The 24,361-nt window shown below is 39.9% G+C and overlaps 1 protein-coding gene across 1 annotated transcript in view; it reads right to left on the bottom strand.

Moving 5' to 3' along the window:
* CDH23 (cadherin related 23) overlaps positions 1-24,361 on the bottom strand; it is a 1,761,581-nt gene that overhangs the window by 17,145 nt on the left and 1,720,075 nt on the right. Inside the window, exons 60-67 of the mRNA XM_073574902.1 lie at positions 23,360-23,457; positions 22,885-23,005; positions 21,984-22,063; positions 21,316-21,356; positions 20,946-21,006; positions 15,643-15,772; positions 15,039-15,161; positions 5,336-5,449 (exon numbers count right to left, since the gene is read on the bottom strand). Of these exons, the coding sequence (XP_073431003.1) occupies positions 5,336-5,449; positions 15,039-15,161; positions 15,643-15,772; positions 20,946-21,006; positions 21,316-21,356; positions 21,984-22,063; positions 22,885-23,005; positions 23,360-23,457 (768 nt within the window). The remainder of the gene's footprint in view (positions 1-5,335; positions 5,450-15,038; positions 15,162-15,642; positions 15,773-20,945; positions 21,007-21,315; positions 21,357-21,983; positions 22,064-22,884; positions 23,006-23,359; positions 23,458-24,361) is intronic.

Below are 24,361 nucleotides of genomic sequence, written 5' to 3'. Positions count from 1 at the left end.
TTTTGGTCACTGCACTTCCCCCAGCAATCAAAGCGTCGTAAATATCCCAAAAGGTCATCAAGGAAAATTACAGCTGGGTGCACCTAAAGAAAGCCCTCACACAACTCAATTGATGTAAAATAATAATAATAAATTTAATTTCTGTAGCGCCGACATATTCCGCAGCACTTTACATTTCAGAGGGGATTTGTACAGACAAATACAGCATAACAATAATCACATAGATTATAACAAATACCAAGAGGAATGAGGGCCCTGCTCGCAAGCTTACAATCTATGAGGAAAAAGGGTAGACATGAAAGGTGGGTGGTAACAATTGCCCTGATTGTTTGGACCAGCCATAATATTAAGTGTGTCACAGTACAGACACAGAGGGCTAATGGATGCATAAAGCATGTGGGAACATGATGCGGGGAACCTGGTTATGGTAAAACTTTTGGCTGTGCCACACAGGGATAGATTAGGTTAATGTATTGAGTAGGTAGGCCAGTCTGAATAAATGCGTTTTCAGGGCACGCTTAAACTTGTGGGGATTGGGGATTAATCGTATTGACCTGGGAAGTGCATTCCAAAGAATTGGCGCAGCACGTGTAAATTCTTGGAGATGGGAGTGGGAGGTTCTGATTATTGAGGATGCTAACCTCAGGTCATCAGCAGAATGGAGGGCGAGGGTAGGGTGGTATACTGAAACAAGGGAGGAGATGTAGGGTGGTGCTGAGCCATGGAGAGCTTTGTGGGTGAGGGTAATAAGTTTGTACTGGATTTTGGAGTGGATGGGTAGCCAGTGTAATGACTGGCACAAGGTAGAGGCATCGGTATAACGATTGGCGAGGAATATGATCCTGGCTGCAGCATTCAAGACAGATTGGAGAGGGGAGAGTTTGGTAAGAGGGAGACCGATTATAAGAGAGTTACAATAGTCGAGAAGAGAATGAATAAGAGAAACAGTAAGAGTTTTTGCGGCGTCAAAAGTAAGAAAAGGTCGAATTCTAGAATTGTTTTTGAGGTGCAGCTAACCAGAGAGAGCCAGTGATCGAATGTGGGGGGCAAAGGAAAGCTCGGAGTCAAATATGACCCCAAGACAGCGCGCATATTGCTGGGGAGTAATAGTGGAACTGCACACGGAAATGGCAATGTCGGGTATAGGCACATTAGTAGAGGGAGGAAACACAAGGAGTTCAGTCTTTGACAGGTTCAGTTTCAGATATAGTGAGGACATGATGTTAGACTCAGCATTTAGACAATCGCCGATGTTTTCTAGAAAGGCTGGCGTGATGTCAGGAGAAGAAACGTATAATTGGGTGTCATCAGCATAGAGATGGTACTGGAAGCCAAATCTACTGATTGTTTGACCAATAGGGGCAGCGTACAAGGAGAAGAGGAGGGGGCCTAAAATTAAATTTTATGGTAAAATGAATGGTGTCATTCAGATTAATTTCCTTGCTGGTCTTCAAGGTCACACATGTGCAAATTGAGGTCTCATTTAAACAACTTCCCTAAAAGACGTCATTTAGCCGAGATCTCAAACTAAGATTAACTTGAATACCATCCGGGAAATTAATCTGCGCATGCGATGCCTGCTGCAAAGGTGGACCCGGCGATGAATTTCAAACAGGAGGCAAGTCACTGAAAAGGCAATGTCAGTTAAACACCAGAGGGAGGTGAAGTGGCCATAGTAGATGACCCTGTGTACAGTCCGGCCCCTGTGCACCTAAATCTTATTACCCGAAAAATATAAATGCTGATTAAAGAGTAATAATAATGTGGATTTCTTCACTAACGGTTTCAGCTTATCTGTAGACAGGATCTGTTTAAAGTCACAAGAGAGCTACAGTTGTTTGTGTCTTTATATACAGTCATATGTAAAAGTTTGGGCACCCCTATTAATGTTAACCTTTTTTCTTTATAACAATTTTGTTTTTTGCAACAGGTATTTCAGTTTCATATATCTAATAACTGATGGACTCAGTTATATTTCTGGATTCAAATGAGGTTTATTGTACTAACAGAAAATGTGCAATCTGCATTTAAACAAAATTTGACCGGTGCAAAAGTATGGGCACCCTTATCATTTTCTTGATTTGAACACTCCTAACTACTTTTTACTGACTTCCTGAAGCATTAAATTGGTTTTGTAACCTTATTGAGCTTTGAACTTCATAGTCAGGTGTATCAAATCATGAGAAAAGGTATTTAAAGTGGCCACTTGCAAGTAGTTCTCCTATTTGATTCTCCTATGAAGAGTGGCATCATGGGCTCCTCAAAACAACTCTCCAATGATCTGAAAACAAAGATTATTCAACATAGCTTTTCAGGGGAAGGATACAAAAAGTTGTCTCAGAGATTTAACCAGTCAGTTTCCACTGTGAGGAACATAGTAAGGAAATGGAAGAACACAGGTACAGTTCTTGTTAAGTCCAGAAGTGGCAGGCCAAGAAAAATATCAGAAAGGCAGAGAAGAAGAATGGTGAGAACAGTCAAGGACAATCCACAGACCACCTCCAAAGACCTGCAGCATCATCTTGCTGCAGATGGTGTCACTGTGCATCGGTCAACAATACAGCGCATGCATAACGCCTTTTTGTATGACCAAACAACTCAATCTTTGTTTCATCAGTCCACAGGACCTTCTTCCAAAATGTAACTGGCTTGTCCAAATGTGCTTTTGCATACCTCAGGCGACTCTGTTTGTGGCGTGCTTGCAGAAACGGCTTCTTTCGCATCACTCTCCCATACAGCTTCTCCTTGTGCAAAGTGCGCTGTATTGTTGACCGATGCACAGTGACACCATCTGCAGCAAGATGATGCTGCAGGTCTTTGGAGGTGGTCTGTGGATTGTCCTTGACTGTTCTCACCATTCTTCTTCTCTGCCTTTCTGATATTTTCCTTGGCCTGCCACCTCTGGGCTTAACAAGAACTGTACCTGTGTTCTTCCATTTCCTTACTATGTTCCTCACAGTGGAAACTGACAGGTTAAATCTCTGAGACAACTTTTTGTATCCTTCCCCTGAAAAGCTATGTTGAATAATCTTTGTTTTCAGATCATTTGAGAGTTGTTTTGAGGAGCCCATGATGCCACTCTTCATAGGAGAATCAAATAGGAGAACTACTTGCAAGTGGCCACCTTAAATACCTTTTCTCATGATTTGATACACCTGGCTATGAAGTTCAAAGCTCAATGAGGTTACAAAACCAATTTAGTGCTTCAGGAAGTCAGTAAAAAGTAGTTAGGAGTGTTCAAATCAAGAAAATGATAAGGGTGCCCACACTTTTGCACCGGTCAAATTTTGTTTAAATGCAGATTGCACATTTTCTGTTAGTACAATAAACCTCATTTGAATCCAGAAATATAACTGAGTCCATCAGTTATTAGATATATGAAACTGAAATACCTGTTGCAAAAAACAAAATTGTTATAAAGAAAAAAGGTTAACATTAATAGGGGTGCCCAAACTTTTACATATGACTGTATCACTTTTTTTCTTTACACTGATATTTGCATAAGATGTTTATTTAATTTACTAATTTCCCATAAAATTTGCATACCCTCATGTGTTTTTTTAAGAAACTTGATTGGAATCTGTTTTGTTTTTGTACCTTTTTTCATTTCTCATTATCAATATGACTAAGGACTGGCACACTTAGAAATGCACTAGTGTTTTCTGTTACTTTGGATATTATGAGATCCAAATGAAACCATATAATTCATATGGATGCAGGAGTTTTCCTGACTATTGTGTTTGCATGGCTCCAGGTACCTCTGCGCAGTGGATTTTTTAGGACCTGACCCAACTTGTTTTTCGCTTTATTTCCTCAACCTCAAATTGTGTTTGGCTCGAAAACCGAAAACAATAAATGACGTATATTAGTAATCAATTCATTATTTGCATTGCTTGTTACAATCATTTTCATAGGAATATAACATAGTAATGCTTAAGGGGTACATTTTATTGCAATTTATGTTTTAACTACTTAAATGGGTTTCCCCACAAATAAAGTTCATTTTAATGACTAGATTGTGGAATAAAATTAAGTTCTACAAATGGATGTAATAAAACAAAATGTTCCTGTGCTGAGATAATCTTATAAATGTACCACTACTGTGACCTGTGTAACGGCCATGTCTGACCGTACAGGGACATGGTTTGAAAACATCACATCTTCTGGGCAGACAGTATACAGATATTACAGCACAAGATCACAAATTATTCTTTCCATGAGATAAAACATTGCCTAAAAATAGACAGATATTTTACCTCTCAGAAAGCAGTCTATGCGATCCCATGCTGTCCTGTCTGTATTCTCTTTTTCTTCCTCCCTTGCCCAGTAGATGTGGTATGATCAGATCATGTTCCTGTATGGTCAGACACAGCCATTACATAGTACATAGGAAGGACACATTTATAAGATTATATCGGCACAGGAATATTTTTTTTTTAATCTCATCCAATTGTGTAACTTATTTTTATTCCAAGACCTAGTGATTAAAATTATGGTAACTGTATTTGTGGGAAAACCCTTTTAAACATGCCACAGATTGGTGGAATCTTGGGTCCTAAGACACCAATTTCTCAAAAAACTGCTATGTTGTGCTCCTCACTGGCAGACACAGACAAGAAAGGGCCCATGTGCAACAGTATATGGGCCCTTTGCAGCCCAATAGCTATTCATGATGCCCAATTCCACCTACTGCGAAGGTCAAAATGGGCCCCTCTATCTCTTGGGTCCATGTGCAGTCGCACAGGTTGCTCCAATTATAAGTCTGCCTCTGGTGCTCACTACTGAAAGCAGCAGTACCGTTTGCTTAAGCATGCACGGGGAAGTGTTTGAGCTCAGTAGAAGCATTTTGAGCCTGTGTACAGAGTGAATTACTATCTCATAGCCGTTTCTTTGGTGCCCATTGAACAGCAGTGGTATAAATATGTAAAACATATTAAAAAAGAAATATTTACCTTTTAATTGTACCAATTATTTTGTGTTATTTTTGCCACTCGACTAAGTAAAATTATTAAAAAGTAAATTTGCTATTAGAAATTATTATACATGATGCATGTATATAGGAGTCGGATTGAGGAAAACTATACAGCTGGAAGTTTGACTTACCTACTTACCTGCTCCACAGTGCTGCTTTTTACAGTCATGCAACTTTGCTAATAATTATTACTCCAAGTTTATTAGAAGATGGAAGCAAACATCAAAACACAGCACAGCATGTATGAGAACAAGATCAAGGCATGATCAGAGTATGAGACAGGAAACACACCATGCATACCCAATTCCCACCAAAGCAAAGAACCAGGCGTCAATGCCTGCACACCACTGCAAGAAAATCTACCTCTGTGACCGAGGACTGGTCGCCAGTGCTGGTGGTGGCTTTATGAACCATTCTCTGTGCTAATAATTTTTTCAGTCTCATATAATCATCCAGCACTACTTTCAGTACCGATCCCTGTGTGAGGATGTTGGATAACATTGTCATATGTCATGCAGGCTGAGAAGATCAATATTCTATGACCATGGAGACTTTTTATTTCAACAAATGCAGTTATTGACAGAAATGACAATTCAAATTCAGAGTGAATATACATGTTGCTTAGGAGTATGCAAAAAGAAAAAAAGAAGGGGGTTGCCCCGTTGTTACTGTAAATGTTAAAGGGGTTCAGTCTGTAAAAAACATTCTGTAAGGAAGAATACACACCTTCGCCGATCCATCACTGCCATTTTTCAAACACCTATCTGGTATCCGCTAGCATCTCCTTACGGGTCCTTTCACAGCGGAGGACGCTGAGCCAATGATTTGCTGAGGTCGGTCACCGCTGCACTTAGCGGGCACTGTGTATGTTGTACAGTTTTGTGGATACAGTTATGTCCAGGAACGCTCTGTGTTGTGAACATCATTCCTGGACTCCAGAATATTACGTACATGGCAATAAACTACCAGGGAGACTTCTGCTTACACTGGATACAAGACTAGCTATGCACAGGTTTGCTCATTCTTAATTTACACGAAAGTGTCAGTGAATTTACATTCACTGACAACAAATTATTATCCTTTCATCCTACAACAACACCAAAGGGTAAATTGACCAATTAGGATTTAGCCATAGGGCAAGCCCGCCTAGAAATAAAACGTAATCAACTAATTAACATAAGCAATACTACCAATCAAATGGGATGAAGCTCCCTAATGCACATGGTATCACTTTCTTTGTCTTTGAAGAGGCAGGTACAACAGGGCTAACTTATAAGGCCCACTTTTCCCCAAGATACACTTAATTGGCCTAGTGATCTTTCATTTAATCAGAAGGGTGCCACTACTTCTTTATCAGGGTGGAGTCACTGTTACAGAGGCCCCCTTTTCTTATTTAAGTCTTTTTAACTTGTACAAGGGTGTATAGCCCTGTACATTTCTATGCCAGATTATTCATCCTTTTATCAGGGTTTGAGGGGGTGACCCTTGATGTACTGTTCTACTCACATGATGTTGCAAAACCTTTCTTCGTATTGATAATCGCACTGTAAAGTAATTGGTTCTGTAACTTATATGACATGATAATGATAATGGTATAAATGCAGTCAGCATATACCAAACTTATCCACTGTAAGAATTATCATTCTATCCCAAACTCTAACAAATATATCCTACAGTGGTAATATATCTCCAAATATATATATATATAGATATATATATATTAGCCATCATCATAGACAAAAGTAAAGTTAAAAGCACAAGCACATCAGTAAAAGCATCAAAATATAACTGCATCCAAAAGTCAGATCACCACAAACAGACACGAAAGCGGTTCTCACCTTCCAGCTCTTGCAGTGGTTACTTACAGAGAGCATGGAGGAGCAACTTGTTTGTGTGGTTACAATGTTTGCTTCTCCTTCCCTTTGTCTTATTATGCCTGAGGTTTCTAAGGTGTCTATATTTCTTTTACAGTCATGTTTTGAATACTTTATTGTTCATAGTATTGAAAGTAAACCCTTTTATTATAGAAGTCATGCCAGCACAAAGAAAGATTAAAAAATGGAACTCTAAGTATCGAGTTTTGTCTGTGATGCCAATAGCAAAGGCCAGATTAATTTTCTGTAGGTTACTGTGCAGTTACGGTTTCACATTTGATAGCAGAAAGGGGAAGAAAAAGAGAGAAGTTCAAACACAAATTATGTACTTCCTGTATTAAATCATTCCTGTATAACTGTGTGTCAGACATTTGTCAATTCTGTAATCCTCCTCCTGAGCTATCATCTTTAAGAAAGAAGGCCAAAGGTTTCTTCTCATGGACAGGATCACAGATGACATCATCCAAAGAGAAGGAGAAAAGATCTACACTTCATTTAGGTAAATTAAAAAGTAAACTAGATTTCTAAATCTCCCGAGTCAGAATTTGACTCTCAGGGAGAGATTGGTTCATGTCACTCATAATCATTAGCATCAGAAGACAATTTCTTTTTTAAAACAGGATAACACTGACCAGCTTACCAAGCAAATAAAAAACCTAACCAAGCCAAACTAGACTAAGGATGGTTCTTCTCATGAAGATAGAGAAAGACTTTTTAATTTTCCAAGACAAAAAAATCTTAATTTAACACTGGATGATCAAGTATAATCACAAAGTTTGAAGTAAACTGAAAGAAACCGCGTAAAGCAATGGATCTGTGGGAACGGTTTAAGGCAATCCATCACACTCAACCTCCTGAGTCTGAGCGGAACACGCCAGGAAAAAATTATCCTGCAGTTCTATAAGGATCCAGTCACTCTTTTTGAGCTAATAACTCTAATTATTCTATTACATTGACCTCACTTTTTAAAGCATCTATTAAGCAGTGTCAGTGACCTAAACATTATGGATTTGGGAAAAAACACTTCGGGAGGATCTCTTTGAACAAGTCTCTAGCCCTTAAATTATAACCCAAATTTTTGGTTAATTTTGTGTGAACAACACAGCTAGAAGAGTGTCACGCAGTGGCTGTATGTGATTAGGGAATGAGTTTTTGAACCATCCCTAGGATTGGGGCTCTAAATGTCCCTGCTCCCAAAGGTACCACTAAAGGTGAGGAGATTTGGGAGACCAGCCTTACTGTTCTACTGTTATTTCCTAAGCTGTCCTCTCCCCCTTCCCCAGGAGGCCTGGGACAGACATGCTAGTGTATTAACACATAAGACAGACAAGGATAACAGAAAGCAACACATATACAAAAACACTCACCAAAGATAGAGAGGTATATAGAGAGGAATAGGAGTGTACCAACCAAATGGGAATATGACATTGAGGAAAGCATATATCCAAAAACAGCAGGCAACAATCTCCAGTAGCAACAACAATCTCCAATTCATGACAGAGTTTCCAAGGAGCTAGGAAGCAAAGCTTTTACTGCCAAAGAAGAGAAGGTCTGACCATATTATATTGGGAGAGGAAATGACCAGGTCAGGAATAGCTGTGAGATGGAGATGCAAGTTTCTAACTAGCATAGAAAATGTTGTTAGCCTCTTTAGCACCAAAGGAAACTAAATCCATTAAATATGAAACACAAATGCATTGGCTAAATGTATGATCTGTGATGCACAATACGTAGTGACTTTCTAACCTTGGATCTCCCATGAAGACGTGAACCGCTAGTGATAAGGCGCTAAATAAAACAATGGCCAGGTTGTTGTTGTATCCCAAAACAACCTCTGTTTTTTTATTGAGACTAGTAATGATCGAGCACTAAAATGCTTGCGTACTCGAATCAAGCAGGTCGGATGCTCGGACGAGCTCGACTCGAGTAAAGGCCATAATGGAAGTCAATGGGAAACTCAAAGATTTTTCCAGAAGAGCCTACCTGGAGGGCTGGGGAGGACAGGAAAATCACTGAAATGGATTGAAAAAGAGCTCAAAAGGAATGAGAACAGTATGGGGAAGATGAATTGACGCATCTCTGACTCTGAGGTCGCGGCTGTCCATGACTTCTGTAGATGACATAATAGAGGGTGAAATAAAAATACACCCAACGGTAGTCACTGGTAAATGTAATTTTAACATTTTACTACCTTATCTGGGTATGTGATGTGTGTGACATGGTCAGACACATCCGGTTTAATTTAGGAAGGAGGGACTCTGAAACTCGCAAAGCCTATGCTGGCAATGCAAGAACTGACAAAGAAGGAAGAGGGTCTCTGATACACCCTGTGTTAGACATAAAGGAGGACTTCATACACATTCTGTTAAAATTAGTAGGTAGTGGGACTCCTAGACTCATAAAGCCTATGAATTAAGTGCAAGAGCTGCCAAAAATTAGAAGGAGGCACTGCTATACAGCCAGGAATGCAAAAATTTTTAATGAGTGCCACATTATTACCCTCTAAAAATTTGGAGAGAGTGACGCATAATGGCTCTCCAAGAATTTGGACAGAGATGCATAATGGCCCTCTAAACATTTTGAGTGAGGGCTCCTGATGATCCTACATTTGAATTGGCTTTATTTTCTGCTGCTGTCATCCAGTGAGGTTGAGAAGTCTGGGCCAATCCAGGCCTAGCTCATTTTGAGTGAGGGCCGCATGATGGCCCTATAAAGATTTTGATTGAGGGTCACCTGTTGACTCTATATAGATTTTGAGTGAGGGCCACCGGTGGACCTTATAAAGATATTGATTGAGGGCCATCTATTGACCCTACAGACATTTTGAGTGAGGGCCATCAATTGACTCTATAAAGATTTTGAGTGAAGGCCACCTGTTGACCCTATTAAGATTTTGAGTGTGGGACAACTGTGGACCCTATAAAGATTTTTAGTGAGGGCCACCTGATGAGTATCAACATATTTTCATTGAGAGCTGCATGATGACTCAATAAAGATTTTGAGTGAAGGTCGCCAGTTAACCCTATCATGATTTTGAGTGAGGGCTGCCTGATGACCCTATACAGATTGTGATCGAGGGCCACAAGATGACCCCATAAAAATTTAGGGAGAGGACCGCACGATGACCCTACATTAGAATTGGCTTTATGTTCCATGGCTGTCATCCGGTGGGCTTAAGAAGTCTAGGCCCATCCAGGCCTTGTAAATTTTAAGCGAGGGCCGCAGGATGAACCGGTAAAAATATAGAATGAGGGCTATATTACGACCTTATAAACATTTTGAGTGAGGGCCGCATGATGACCCTGTTGATATGGTGGAGGAGGAAAAGAAAAAGAAGAAACTGGGAACCGTGTACCCATTTTTGGGTGTGAAGAGGTGCATGAGAATTCACCAGAAAAAAACATTTGAATTGGCTTTGTGTTCCACTGCATGTGGTGGGGGTTGAGAAATCTGGGCCAATACAGGCCTTGTTCATTTTGATAAAAGTCAGCCTGTCAGCATTTTTAGTTGACAGGTGGATGCGCCTATTAGTTATTATGCCCCCGGCAGCACTGAAAACCATCTCTAACAAAACTCTAGCGGAAGAGCAGGCAAGCACTTACAAGTTGTAGAGGGACAGTTCATGCCATGAGTTCAGCTTGGATACGTAATAGAGGATGCTGGTAAGGTCGGCTGGGTACTCCACCATTTTCTAAAACGTTTCCCTCCTTGTCAGACTACCCTGTGCATCAGGGCCTGGGCGCCGAGAGGGTCTAATGAAAGTGACCCAGACCTTTGAGAGTGTTCCCATGCCTCTAATGCATCTGATGTGTATCTCAGTCTTCACTCCTTTGATGTCAAAGGAACTGTGACCTCTGCTGCCAGCGTTGTCACATGGTAACTTTTTTAATAATTCTTCAACTAGGGCTTTCTGGTACTGAAACATTTTATTAGACCTCTCTGCCATGGGAAGGAGATATGTAAATTTCTCCTTGTAGCGTGGGTCAAGAAGAATGAATAACCATTAATTAATGTTTGTCAAAACACATAACGCAAGTGTCACAAGAAAGGCAGTGGGACAAAAAGTCAGCTGTGTATGCAAGACTCCCAACAGGGAAGACTTCTCTCCTGTGCCTACTAGAAGGATGACTCTCAATCTCCTCCTCTTCCCCCTCTTCAGCCCATTCATGCAGAAAAGAGGGGATAAAGTTGGTGTGGGTACTACCCTCGGTACCACAGGCAACCATCTCCTGTTCCTCCTCCTACTCCTATTCAGCTTCCCCCTTATTTTCACCCAATTCACGCTGAGAAGATGGGCTCGGTAGCATCACTCTGTCTACTTTCTTCCTCTTTCGCCACCTGGTTTATGTGCAAAGCTTTCACTTTAACTGTGAGCAGCACACATTTGAGTAGACACAAAAGTGGAATGGTTAAGCTGATTATGGCATCATTGGTGCTCACCATCTTTGTTAATTCCTCATAGTTTTGGAAAATCTCACAGATGTCAGACATCCATGCCCACTGTTATGTGTAGAGGCTGACCAGAATACTGACGGGCATATTGTAGCTGATATTCAACTACTTCCCTTTGCTGCTCACAAAGCCTTGCCAATATATGTAATGTGGAGTTCCAGCATGTGGACATGTCGCACATCAGTTGGTGAGCTGACACTTGCATTCACTGCTGCAGCACTGCCAGACCAGCAGCAGCTGTAAGCTGACTTACAGGAATGAGTGCACATGCAGTGTACATTCACAAGTCTGGGTAGGTTGTCAGAAAATGCTGAACCACTAAGTTGAGCAAGTGTGCCAGGCATGGTATGTGTGTGAGCTTGCCAAGCTTCCGAGCCACCACGAGGTTCTGGCCATTATCACTCACAACTATACCTTGTTGTAGATTCAGTGGCAAGAGTTACAGACCTGTCTGGTCTGTTATACCTTTCAACAACTCTGTGGCAGTGTGCTGTTTAACACCTAAACAAATTAGTTTCAGTGGTGTTTGTTGTCGCTTCACAGAGACAATGCTGCAGTGCTTCAAGCTTGCGACTGACATGGATGGCAATTTGGAGATGGAGGTGGAGGAGGAGGAGGGAGTGCAAGAACTGGTGGAGGACATGGGCGATCTTATGGGACACATGCTGGTGTAATGTGAGGATGGCACCTTCCCAGATTGGGTCAGTGATTTCATCCTCTACATCTTCATCATCTACTTTCACACTCTGGCCCTCCCAACTTGCTGACTTAACAACATCAAAAGAAAACAATATTTTAGGATGTATAAAAAGAGAAATACAATCCTGTGATCCCAATGTATTGTTATGTCTTTATAAATCATTAGTGAGGCAACATCTAGAATATGGGATTCAGTTTTGTGATCCACATTTTTAAAAGGATACTCAGAAGTTAGAGTCAGTTCAAAGGTGGACAACTAGATTATTACAAGGGATGGAAGGTCTCTCACATGAATGAAGGTTGGAAAAGTTGGGTTTGTTTAGCTTAGAAAAAAGACACCTCAGAGGAGATCTCATTTACATGTATAAATATATGTGTGGTCAGTGCAGAGGACTTGTACATGACTTATTACTTCCAAAGACCATACTAAGGACAAGGGGGCACTCATTAAAGGTGGAAGAAAGGTGATTCCGGCAGCTAAATAAGAAAGTATTCTTTAAAGTTAGAGCAGTCAAACTGTGGAATGTCCTACCACAAGAGGTAGTAATGGCAGACACTATGAAAACTTTAAAAAAAGGGCTGGATGATTTCCTCGATACACGTAACATTGTGGGTTATAGTTAAAGTTAGTGACAAAATGTGCAATTGTACAATTGGTAGAAGAAGGTTGAAGTTGATGGACCTAGGTCTTTTTTCAACCTATGTAACTATGTAACATCACTTGGTAACTGTGTCTCATCATAATCTACCTCTCGAGAAACTAATTTCCGTTCCCCACTGTCGTCTTCTACTGACTGGGGCTGCTCAAATATTTGGGCATCACTACACATGAGCACATCATATCCCACTTTAAACTTGCAGGGCGAGAGGTCAGAATCAATTAAAACTGTTGTTTTAATGCTGCAGAAGCAATATGCAAGTACTCCAGTAGCAATATTATTAAACCATGACTATATTCTTTCTGTAAACTACAGTCTCCTTTCTATAACAACTCTCCATGAACTGCTTCCTGAACACAATGTATTGGGTATTGTGTCACCGAGTCTTATATAAGACCCCATGACGTGACGCAGCCAGCCAATCACAGTAATGCCAGTAGCCAACATGGCTATGACATTCCCGTGTCTGGTGAGCAATACTCACTATTTATTGACTGTCTAACAGGTGCCAAATATGCGGACTGAGGACTTGAAAATGCCACTTAACCACCCGCAATACTATGTCGAGTACGGAGCGTGCCAGACCACTCCGATGCTCAATCATGTATCAAGCAGTGGCGAGCATGCTCGCGCATCACTAATTGAGACTATCAGATTTTACATTCTGAACTACACAATTTTTTCAAATGAAAAGATGAACAGGGTCAGGTCTTTCCTCATGTATAGAGGAAAACATGTACCAGCCCTTTTGTTTATGCTGAAGATCAAGTGACAAGTGATACACAGGGCCTGATAGGAAGCTTAGAATTAAAAATTCACATTTAAAAAATAAAACAAACCAGTAAGATTAGTTTCACCTCAATCGGAGGTACTACTGGGGGCAAGATAGGTAATCTTTTGACCTTTTTGGTAGGTCCTACAAGTCATAAAAAGAGGATAGGCCTGGAAATTTGCCTGGGTCCTGAAAACTAATAATAGACCTTAGCTTAGGATCGTGGATTGGTAAGGATTTTTTTCAAGATGGACACAATCTACTCAGGTGCAGCAGTTCTCCAGTAACTCCAGTATGTGATGTTATGTGCAAATTTAAGAGATGCATACCTTCATGCCCGTAGTCATGATGAAACATTAAGAAAATTACATTTTCTGGTCCTCCCAAATGAAAGTTTATTGGTCTCAGACAGAGATTTGAGAACCTTAGATGGTAAATTATGTTCGTCAATCCCAAGTTTGGCTGCTCTACAGTGGTAGACAGAGAATTTATCTTACAGGAAAAGTTTGCTTCTTCCTTTTCAAAGTACTCTAGCAACAGATGTACCCTCATTGGGTATCAAAGACCTTCTTGCAGACAACTACGTCTAAAGTCTATGGTCTGGTCAAAACCATGATCAATCTCCCATTTTCAATGACTTTTAGAATGGTAAGACTAGCTCGGCACAATTTCTAGTTGGCTGTGAAAATTAAGGTAATAACCTTTCATTTTGACAGATCAGCTGCTGTTAAGTCTGTGATTCCTGATTCTATCTATAAAGGATTGTGTCTTCTTTTTTGAGAGCCACTCTGCAAGATAGATCAGTTTAAACTTCCTGAGGGTGCAGCAAGTCTATTCATCATATTCATCATTACAGGCCTTTTGCACTGATGTGGTTAATGTACCCATGACTACATAATTTCCACCACTTTATTTTGCAATTTAAATCCCTTTGGTGCTCCCGTGGGATGAAAAGAAATGCTAACATTTGTCTTAAAGGGAACCTATCATTAGGTTTTCCCCATGTAAAGTATGGCCAGCACCTGTAAGCCCTCTGTTACAGCAAACAAGAATGCTGTTTATATGTACACAATCCACTCTGAGTAACGCAAAAAAGACCCTTTATTATACTCACCTACTCCCCTCCAAACTATATATATGAACATGTAGCTCATTCAAAGACAAGGCCAGTAATACATTTACATGGCTAGTCCATTCCTCCATTACCAAGAAATCAGTATTTGAATTGAAATGCAATGAAATGCAATTGAGACCGAGGTGCTGTTGGCATGTGGAAGAACTTTCCAAGCCTCTGTCTCTCCAGCTCTACTCCTCACCCAGCTCTTCATTCTACTGCTTGATTGTTAGTCAAATCAAAGGAGACAGCACTATGTGGGGCATGGAGCTGGAGAGAGGAGAGGCTTAGGCAGAATTTCCACTCACCAAAATCACTTGAGTCTCATTTGCAAATGCAGTTTTCTCTATAATGGAGGAACTGTCTAGCTTAAAGTACTGCTGGACCTGTCTTTGAAAGTTCTACATGTGCATATAAATTGTTTAAAAATTAATATGGGTTGAAAATAATTCAATGCATTTACATTACAGTTATAACAAGGCCAATTTATACTCACCTTTATAGGTCCTTCACGCATAATCTGCCCCAGTTTTGCAATGTTATCATACTCTTGAATTGCTGCACGAAGGTAACGGTCATCTTCTGGTTTTGTAGCTGTTGGTTCACGGCCAAAAGTTCCCTAAAAATGAATGCAATTTTATAAATGAAATAATTATAGTTGCTAAATTTGTTTGATTTAGGCTAGGGCTACATAGGTGACTTTGCCCATGACACCTGTCCCCCAAAAATTGCTATGTATCATAGCTTAATACAAGTGAATAGGGTGGCAATGTGACCCTGAGGGTACTGGGACTGCAACAAGAAAGTCACACAAAATCCAATGTGATTCTTGTGACTTGCTTGTTGCCATCACATTGTCATCCTATTCACTTGTGATGTGTTGTAGCAGTGACTCCTACCGAATTTTGACCACACAACACACAACAGGTGTCGTGGTTGAAGACGTCATGTAGCCCCAAGCTTACTTTGGGTATGGTTTCCTATAACATATGTTAGGAATGAGTAACATGGAATAAGATAGCAAGAGTAAAAATGTATAATGCAAATAGCTGTGAGACCTCTTATGACCAAATTTGCAAGATCAAAGACCCTCTAATTACATGTGTTATGGCTGGGCTGTTCCAAAGATCTGTAATGTCACTCAAGTTCTCTGGTAAATCATCTTCATGTTCTGCTTGTGCAGCCAACTCCAAATTTCTGCAGAACGGATCCAACCATACGGGATTTGCACTACAAATACAAAGTTTTAAAAAGTTAAGTTATTTAAAGTCTATTCCAAGTGACCTGCAACAATAGGCTGCAGTACAGTGGGGCTGCACGTATTGTCTCCCCCCTAATGTACATCCTTATTACAAGAACAACCCACTGATTTCAAATTTATAGGGAGCTTGTCACCCCCAGACTGCAAATGTAAACTTTTATATAATGAGCATGTAAAAATCAAACCAGTAACATACGATTAAGCTATGATCCCACAATGAGTATTTGGTGCAGTTTTTCTGCACCTATTAGGTAGATGAGGATCCTTGCACTTTTTTCATTACATTTTTGAGTGCGTTGCTTTATATGTATTTTTATTGCATTTTTGATGCTGGGGTTATTATTTCTTTTTGGCTCATCACTTTTTAAACTCAGCTGCCTTATTTTTGATACTTGCTGGTATTTGGCTTTGACAAAACTAAATCGATGCAGTCATGTGTGGATTACTATTACATGTGTTTTTTACCTGTGGATTTTCCACATGTAAAGCAAGTTTATACAGAAAATCCATGCATAAAACTCAGTGTACCCCCAGGTCTGTTTATGGAAGAAAAAAAAACAGTGGGCATGAGATTTCTATAATTCATATCCACATTTGCGCAGCAAAAATATGAAGTGTAAAAAATTCATTGTGGGAACTTAACCTTAGTGATGTTGTTGCAGAAAATTTCTCTTTTGATCTTTGTACAAATAGGGGTGCTTCGGTGTCACGTTACGCCCTCTGAAGCACATCTAGCCCTGCTCCGGAACTTGATTGACATTGTCCCTCTCTAAGGGCCCCGTCACACAGAGCGACTCACCAGCGATCCCGACAGTGATATCACCTTGTCAGGATCGCTGGTGCATCGCTATGTGATCGCTGGTGAGCTGTCAAACAGGCAGCTTCACCAGCGATCAGGACAGCGACACGCGGGTATCAAGTGACACATGTCGCTTAGTTACCCGCAGTGTATCTTATTTACCAGTGCGCTGATGCTGGGAGCTGGTAACCAAGGTAAACAACGGGTTTCTAAGGGGTGCGCAGCACTTAGAAACCCGATTTGTACCTTGGTTACCAGCTCCCTGCATCAGCGCGCTGGTAACTAAGGTACACATCGGGTTTCTAGGCACAGCGCGCCCCCTTAGAAACCCGACGTGTTACCAGATCCTGTTCGCTGGCCGCTGGTCTCCCGCCTGTCACGCAGCGATGCGTGCCGACCAGCGGGAGACCAGCGACCCCAAAAATGTCCAGCCATTTCAACAGCGATCAGCGATACCCGGCAAAGGGGCCGGTCGCTGATAGCTGTCACACATAGCGATCTCGCTGGTGAGATCGCTGTTATGTCACAAAACTTGCGACTCAGCAGCAATCTCACTAGCGAGATCGCTGTGTGTGATGGGGGCTTAAGGCCATGAGGACTTGTTGAATAGTTGGTCAGTATTTTACCTCAGAATTTGTAAGCCAAGACCAGGATTGGAACAATCAGAGGAAAAGTATAAGGCTATGTGTCCACGATCAGGAAACAGCAGCGTTTTGGATGCCGCGTAGTTTAGCTGCGTACAAAACGCTGCGTTCAATCACGCAGGTGAATCCGCATGTGTTCAATGAACCATGCTGATTTACCGCATCCAATATATTCTATTGTGGAAAAGCATTTTTATTTTTTCCCTCGTCATCTTCCAATAAAAATAACTTTTGTTCTCAACATAGCTATAGAGCTTGATTGTTAGTGGAATGATCTGTTATTTGAGCACCAATCATTTTATCATAGGATATTGAAAATCAGGTACAAATTTGTAGGTTAATTAAATTAACCCCTCAGTGGCCAAGCTAATTTTTACCTTAAGGACCAAGTCCAATTTTTAAAATCTAACCAGTGTCACTTTATGAGGTAGTAACTCTGGAATACTTCAACGACTCCTATCACAGTGATCAAAAGTAACCAATAGGAAAAATTCCTGCCATTGATGGTTGCTGGTTGGCAGATCTCTGCGGGCTCACTGCGCATGCGCTCCCCTATTTTTTCATGAAGAGGAGGTGGAGGGCCTGGGGACAGAGCAAGATAGAAAGGGGGATGGTGGAGGTACCAGGAGGGCTTGAGGACATAATTTCTCTCTCCTCTGGCATATGTATCATGTCAGAAGAGACAGAAATGATTTTAATAGCGAGCACACTTTTTTTTAAAGCAATCGCCGTTATTCAATGAATCATGTGATTGGGGACTGGAAAAACTGTCCCTGATCTTTTTCTCCAGGGTAGCTAAACCCGGAAATTTTTGGACTCTGGGAGGCACTATACTCTTATTCCTGATCGCCATTTTATACAGCGATGAGGGAATAACGCCCCATAGCGGCGGCCATTTTAATGCTTATCAGCAGTCTTTAAGGGGTTAAAAACAGAAAAAAAAAATCAGTGGTTCCACCATTGTTTTTTGGTTTGTTGGGACCAGTAGAGTTATGGTGATATGGTAATTTATATATCTTTTCAGCTACTTGAAAAATACGGCATAAGTTGGCAATGGGCGTGTTTACTTTTTTTAGTTAAAGTAGATTCAGTTAGGAGATTAATAAGTCCTTTTAGGTGTATGTAGAGTAATATTATGGTGTGTGTATGGATATAATGTGATGCGATGTTTAGTCTCAGAGGCACGCAACATAGTTTAGAATAATGAATTACAGTACATGGGGTAACACTGCTTATGATTAATGGGGGATGGAAGAACACATACATGAGGTACATTGCTGATGGTGCCATTAAGCCCACCCTTATTATAATATATAGATGCGTCCTTTGTTTACTATATAATTACTACATAATATCACAATATAATATGTATGGTAAAGTCTGGTTATGCTCAATGCATATGTTCTTGCTAGTGATTTTATGGATGTTTTCACACGACACCTCCTATACAAAGTGCTTGGTCAATATCTTCCACAAAATTAAATGAATCTTGTACTGTAGAATGGTATTCCTGTATGATGCATGTGCAGCTATCATCTAATATATACTTACCTTGTAATGTCTTCACATCCTGTTCCATCCAGATGTGTCCAGATCCCAGAATTCCAAGCGGCGGAAGTTCACTGACCGCTATATTGGGACACCCAAGTGATGGGTGTTTCAATATGGAAACTGCTGGTGGTACTAGCCTCTTGCGCGGTACCACCAGCGGAACACTGTCGCACAGCACACACACACACTGTATACGCCGTACGCACCACACACACACATACACACTGTATACGCCGTATGCATCACACACACACTGTATTTGCCATACGCATAACACACACTGTATACGCCGTACGCACCACACACACACATTGTATACGCTTTACGCACCACACACACTGTATATGCCTTACACACCACACACACTGTATATGCTGTGCACAGCCTCTTGCACGGTACCGTCAGCGGAACACCGTCACAAACACGCCACCGCTGGGATCAGCTGAATGATTCACTGACCACCGCTATCTTTGTACAGGAGGAGTGCATGCACAGTTTTAATGTGACCACCGCTGTCTGCACAAAGATGGCGGCGGTCTGATTTACTGCGCCTGTGCGAATCATTTGTCTGATCCCGGCAGCAGATGCGCAACGTGTCTACAGGCAGAGGAAGACGGTCACATTAAAGGGGTTTTCCCACAAATGAAAGTTCATTTTAAAAATTGTCTGTGTCTGACTGTGTACGGAGCATACCACATCTCCTGGGCAGGGGAGGAAGCAAAGACAATACTGACATTACAGCAGGGAATCACAGAGGATTCATTTTGTGACGTAAAATATTTCACTGACTGTTTTTAAACAATATTTTACCTCACAAAATGTATCCTCTGCGATCCCCTGCTGTAATGTCAGTATTGCCTTTTGCTTCCTCCCCTGCCCGAAAGCAGTGATATGTTCTGTACACGGTCAGACACAGACAATTTTTAAAATGAACTTTTGTTCGTTGGAAACCCCTTTAAAAAGCAAATATCAACGCCAACATGGCTTCTCCTAAAAAGTACACCAATGACAATTAAAGGAAAGCAGCAAAGGCCCAACAACAGGCAAATGAGACTCTTGAAGAGCAGCAGCATTGCTGGGACAAAAACAATGCATGTAAGAGAGACAGAGCACAGGGGGTAGACATCTCAAATGGGACAGCACATGAGGGGAGAACACAGCACAGGAAGGAGAGAGACAGCAGACAAGGGGGATAGCACATGGTGTAGACAGGTCAAAGAAAAGAGCACAGACGGGAGAAGTCAGCACATGGGGAAAAAGAGAGTGGATAGGTGGGTGAGCACATGGGGGGAGAGATTCTCAATGCTGCAAAGCCTGCCCCCATCGTGACATTACCGCCCTCCCAATGCAATAGCATCGGGCCTCCATCTAGTATATATGCATAGCTTGGGATGTGCTTTTAAATGGTAATGTGATTGATTATATAGTTTTTCATTGAACACTGTCTCTTGGGAGGATTGCAGCTCCATGGAGATTTAAGAAAGCATAGGTGACGCGATATGGGCATAGGATAGGGACGGCAATCCTCTCACTCCTTTGCCCTACTGGCTATGAATAACAAAGTCAAAATATTCAGGCAAGTGCCCTTACTGTTTCTTTTCTTTATTTTTGGAGACTACGATTATGTTTTCAGAGATTTTTGTGGAGGATTTTGAAGTGGATTCCCTTCAAAAACCACATCAAAAACCACTTCAAATACACCTTGAATACAGCCTGAGGTTTTCAAGATGTTTGTGCTTATGAGGCATTTTTTATTATTATCATTTAGTGGTCAAATTTGAAGTGCTTTTTTTTTTTAGGAAGTAACTCCTCAAGAATTGATATGTTGCATCTTTTATTATGTGGAGAAAATATCAAAATGTGCACTATAGGTGTGTTTTCCTATTAGATCAAGAAGAATCCTATTCAAAGAGTAGTTGAAGTGTTTTTATGTGAATTTTGGAGAAATATCTACTCCAGAATTCTAGTAAAAAAAGATTACTTTATACAGACACCACCTGAAGAAGACGTTGTGTGCACATTGCCTTAGGTTGCAATACAAAAATGGTAAAGTAGTACATTATAGACTGAACACAGATTAAAAAAGACTCTTCTATTTTTTAAATTTGATTTTACTCTAGTAGACAATGCCGTTTCTTTTTAACTCACCCTTCAAAAGAGTATTTATTGGTATTGGGCATATCCAGGATATCCATAAAACCTTTATTTCCTGAAAAACAAGAATCTGATTGAGATTACATTATACCTTACTATTGCATGGATTTATTTTTTATGTGGATTTAGGTTTTAAACCCAACAATTCAAAGCTTCCATGTATGCTCAACCAAGGGACCTACTGACATATACGATTACATCTGAAAGTCAGTATATAGAGCTGTAAACAGTATAGAAGGAGAATGTATGAGAACGGCACGCTACTAGAAACAAACAGCAATGACACTTGCTTTAATTAGAAAAATATATTTGTTCCAGAAAAAGCACCTAACACCAATATATTAATAACAGAAGTGGAACTTACCCGTTGAGCCAGCCACTATTGCTTTCAGCTTCCTTTTGTGTCTGTGGAATTCAGTAAAAAAGATAAAATAACTGAGTTCTTCCACTATATAGATAGCAATTTTTCAGCAAACAGAAACAGACTTTACTAATTCTGAATACTATGGAATATTGAAAACAATTCTTTGTCACGTGTCAATGTACAGCTCGTGATTCATCCCAAAAGGTGCACATCTCTTTATAAATCATGGACAATTAGACATGTCTGACTTTGAATTTATTTTTTCATGTCTCCACTGAGCAGCCTTAGCTTTGCGGAGTTAGCGTTTGTGACATTTTAACCTTGTCATTTGCTAAATGAGGCCAAAAGTAAATTTATAGGCTGACAAAGACCACTTTTTTAGTCTTTTTTTCTTTACTGAAATGAGAATTTTCCCAATATTCGACACAATTTTAGATGCATCTTTTTATCCTGTGCAATTTCCGTCATAGTAAGACATACAATGAATAATACAAGTGTCCACAGCCACTGAGGAGGCACCTGCGTAAAAAAATTAAAATGATTTCTTTGGAAGTCCTACAAATAATAAACCTGCATTCCCTTGAGATGTCTCTTATACATACATTAAAAAATACTAAATATCATTTTACTACAATGTTAGAAAAAGGAGAATTTTGGGATTTACTTACACAGTTCGATAATACCAGTTCATAAAGATAAACAACATGGCAGCCAAGAACAGGAGGATAGCCAATATAATGATTGCCATCTGCAGAAGCAATAATTATAAAATGTTACAGCAAAGTCATAGATTGGTTGATGAAGTATATATTTCTTTTATTTATTATGCTTTATCATATTCCACAGCACTTTACAGATATCCTTATCACTATCCCCATTGGGGCACACATACTTCATTCTCTATCAGAATGTCTTTGAAATGTGGGAGGAAAACAGAGAAACCAGAAGAATCCCACACAAACAGATGTTGCCCTTTTTGGAATTTGAACCAGGACTGCAGCGCTGCAAAGTAACAGTGCTAACCACTGAGCCACCGGACTGCCCTAAAGTATGCTGCCAGTCAAAGAAGGTCATACATAATTATTTCACTGGGTAGAGATTTTTCTTAGATTCCCTAGAAGCTTATAGGGTCTCCATGATTTGTATATATGTCATGCTATTTCTAATTTAGAAAAAATGTGATGTACTCAAACTCAGATTAATTGCACTGTGTCTTAATTCTCAAAAATATTTGAAAAGGAAGAAGAGGAGGAAGGAGAGAGAGGAAGAAGACTAAGAGGAGAGAGGAAAAAGAGAGAGATGAAGCAGAGGAGAATGAAGAGAGAGGAAGAAGATGAAGATAGATGAAGAAGACAAAGAAGAAGAAATAATGATACGCAATAAGCATTCACAATGCAAATCTCAACCATTTGGACAACGGATGCCTGACATTTATGCAGATTTGGGGCACAGTAAATGATATGCTATGCACAATGGTGCTATTTAGAAGAAATAGCAGAAAATCACAGTAATATTAGGCTATTACTCTAATACTATACCATGAAATATACAATAATATTAGGTCTGTACCTGTAAAGCAGACAGGTCCTCTGGAGCACTGGCAGCAGTGGCTGGTTGGACATCCATGACATTGTAGTTGCGAAACAGGTTACGCAATTGTTCTTTATTTTCATCAATCATCTGTATAACCCTTAAAGAGAACATGATTTGTACTTACTGATTAATAACTGTAATGTACTTCATGAAAAAATAAGCAATTGCTTTATCTACTGCTCACATTATTTTACCTAAGTTTTTAGGTATGATATTGGCACTTTCAGTAGGTTGTTTGGGAGAAAGAGAAAACCTATCATCTACTGTTATGTAATATATTGGAACATATGGCCAGTATACACATTTTAAAAGTTCATCCTGCTTTATCTTAATATCCAGAATAAAGTGAAATACAAAATGAACTATACTAAAAGCAAAGCAATAAGAAAGTATCCAATGGGTAGAATACATATATAATGTGGAAAAAATACAGCACATCTTAATGACCTACCGCTCAACATCAAGAATTCTGTTGGTGTCACGATTTACCACATGTATCAGCATGTCGGTCTGTGCAAAATTCACTCTGCCTTTTTTATCTACATGGAACTATAGAAAAATATCATTGTTAAATTAAGCATAACGTGACACAATGACTTCTTAGGAAAAGTGCCCTTGTTTCTTTAGCACTCAGAGTTCAGTTTTTTGTGTTGCAGTACAGAAAATAAAAGACAAACTGGTTGCTATAGACAATGTTTTTAAAATTCTTGAAAGAGAAGATTTTATTACGCAAATTATTTCCTAACCAGTTATATGGATATGGACTCATTTTTTGAATGCCGTATTCCAATTTAAAGTCATGGATACTGAAAATATGTGAAACTACATAAGTGTGAAGAATATGGGATCAATAAAATAGAAATGTTTAAACCAACAGAAAAACTTAGCAACCACTATGGTTTTCTTTTTTATTTTACTTTTTACACACACTATGGTCTTCCATTTTTTTTCACATTTTCTATAGTCTTAGTCGGGTTTTGAACTCAGTCTAGGACTCAATACCACTCATTACATAAATCTGTTCAGAACTGTTACCCTTTGCTTGGGAAGCAAAGTCTTTTTATTGTTTTCTCTTTTGGATTTAACCCCTTAAGGACCGAGCCACTTTGTACGTTAATAACAGAGCCTCATTTTCCAAACCTGACTAGTGTTACTTTATGTAGTAATAAGGGATGAGCGAGCACTAAAATGCTCGGATGTTATATACCACTGAAATGTAACACAAAGCCTATAACACTCTATGGATAGCAAATTCAATCCAGAATATTTTTTGAATGCTTTATTGCAGTATTAAATCCAGAAAAAAATGCTGTTTTTTTTTGGAGTGTTACATACCACCAAAATGTCACACAAAGCACATAATACTCTATGGATGGCAAATTAAATCTAGAAAAAGTTGTGAATGCTTTTTTGGCATGTTATATACCACTGAAATATAACACAAAGCATGTAA

The sequence above is a fragment of the Dendrobates tinctorius genome, unplaced genomic scaffold, assembly GCF_039654945.1.
Source record: "Dendrobates tinctorius isolate UK_male_01 unplaced genomic scaffold, ASM3965494v1 ptg000040l, whole genome shotgun sequence".
Lineage (NCBI taxonomy): Eukaryota > Metazoa > Chordata > Amphibia > Anura > Dendrobatidae > Dendrobates > Dendrobates tinctorius.
The sequence above is the reverse complement of the archived record's forward strand: the minus strand, read 5'-3'. Positions and strand labels throughout refer to the sequence as shown.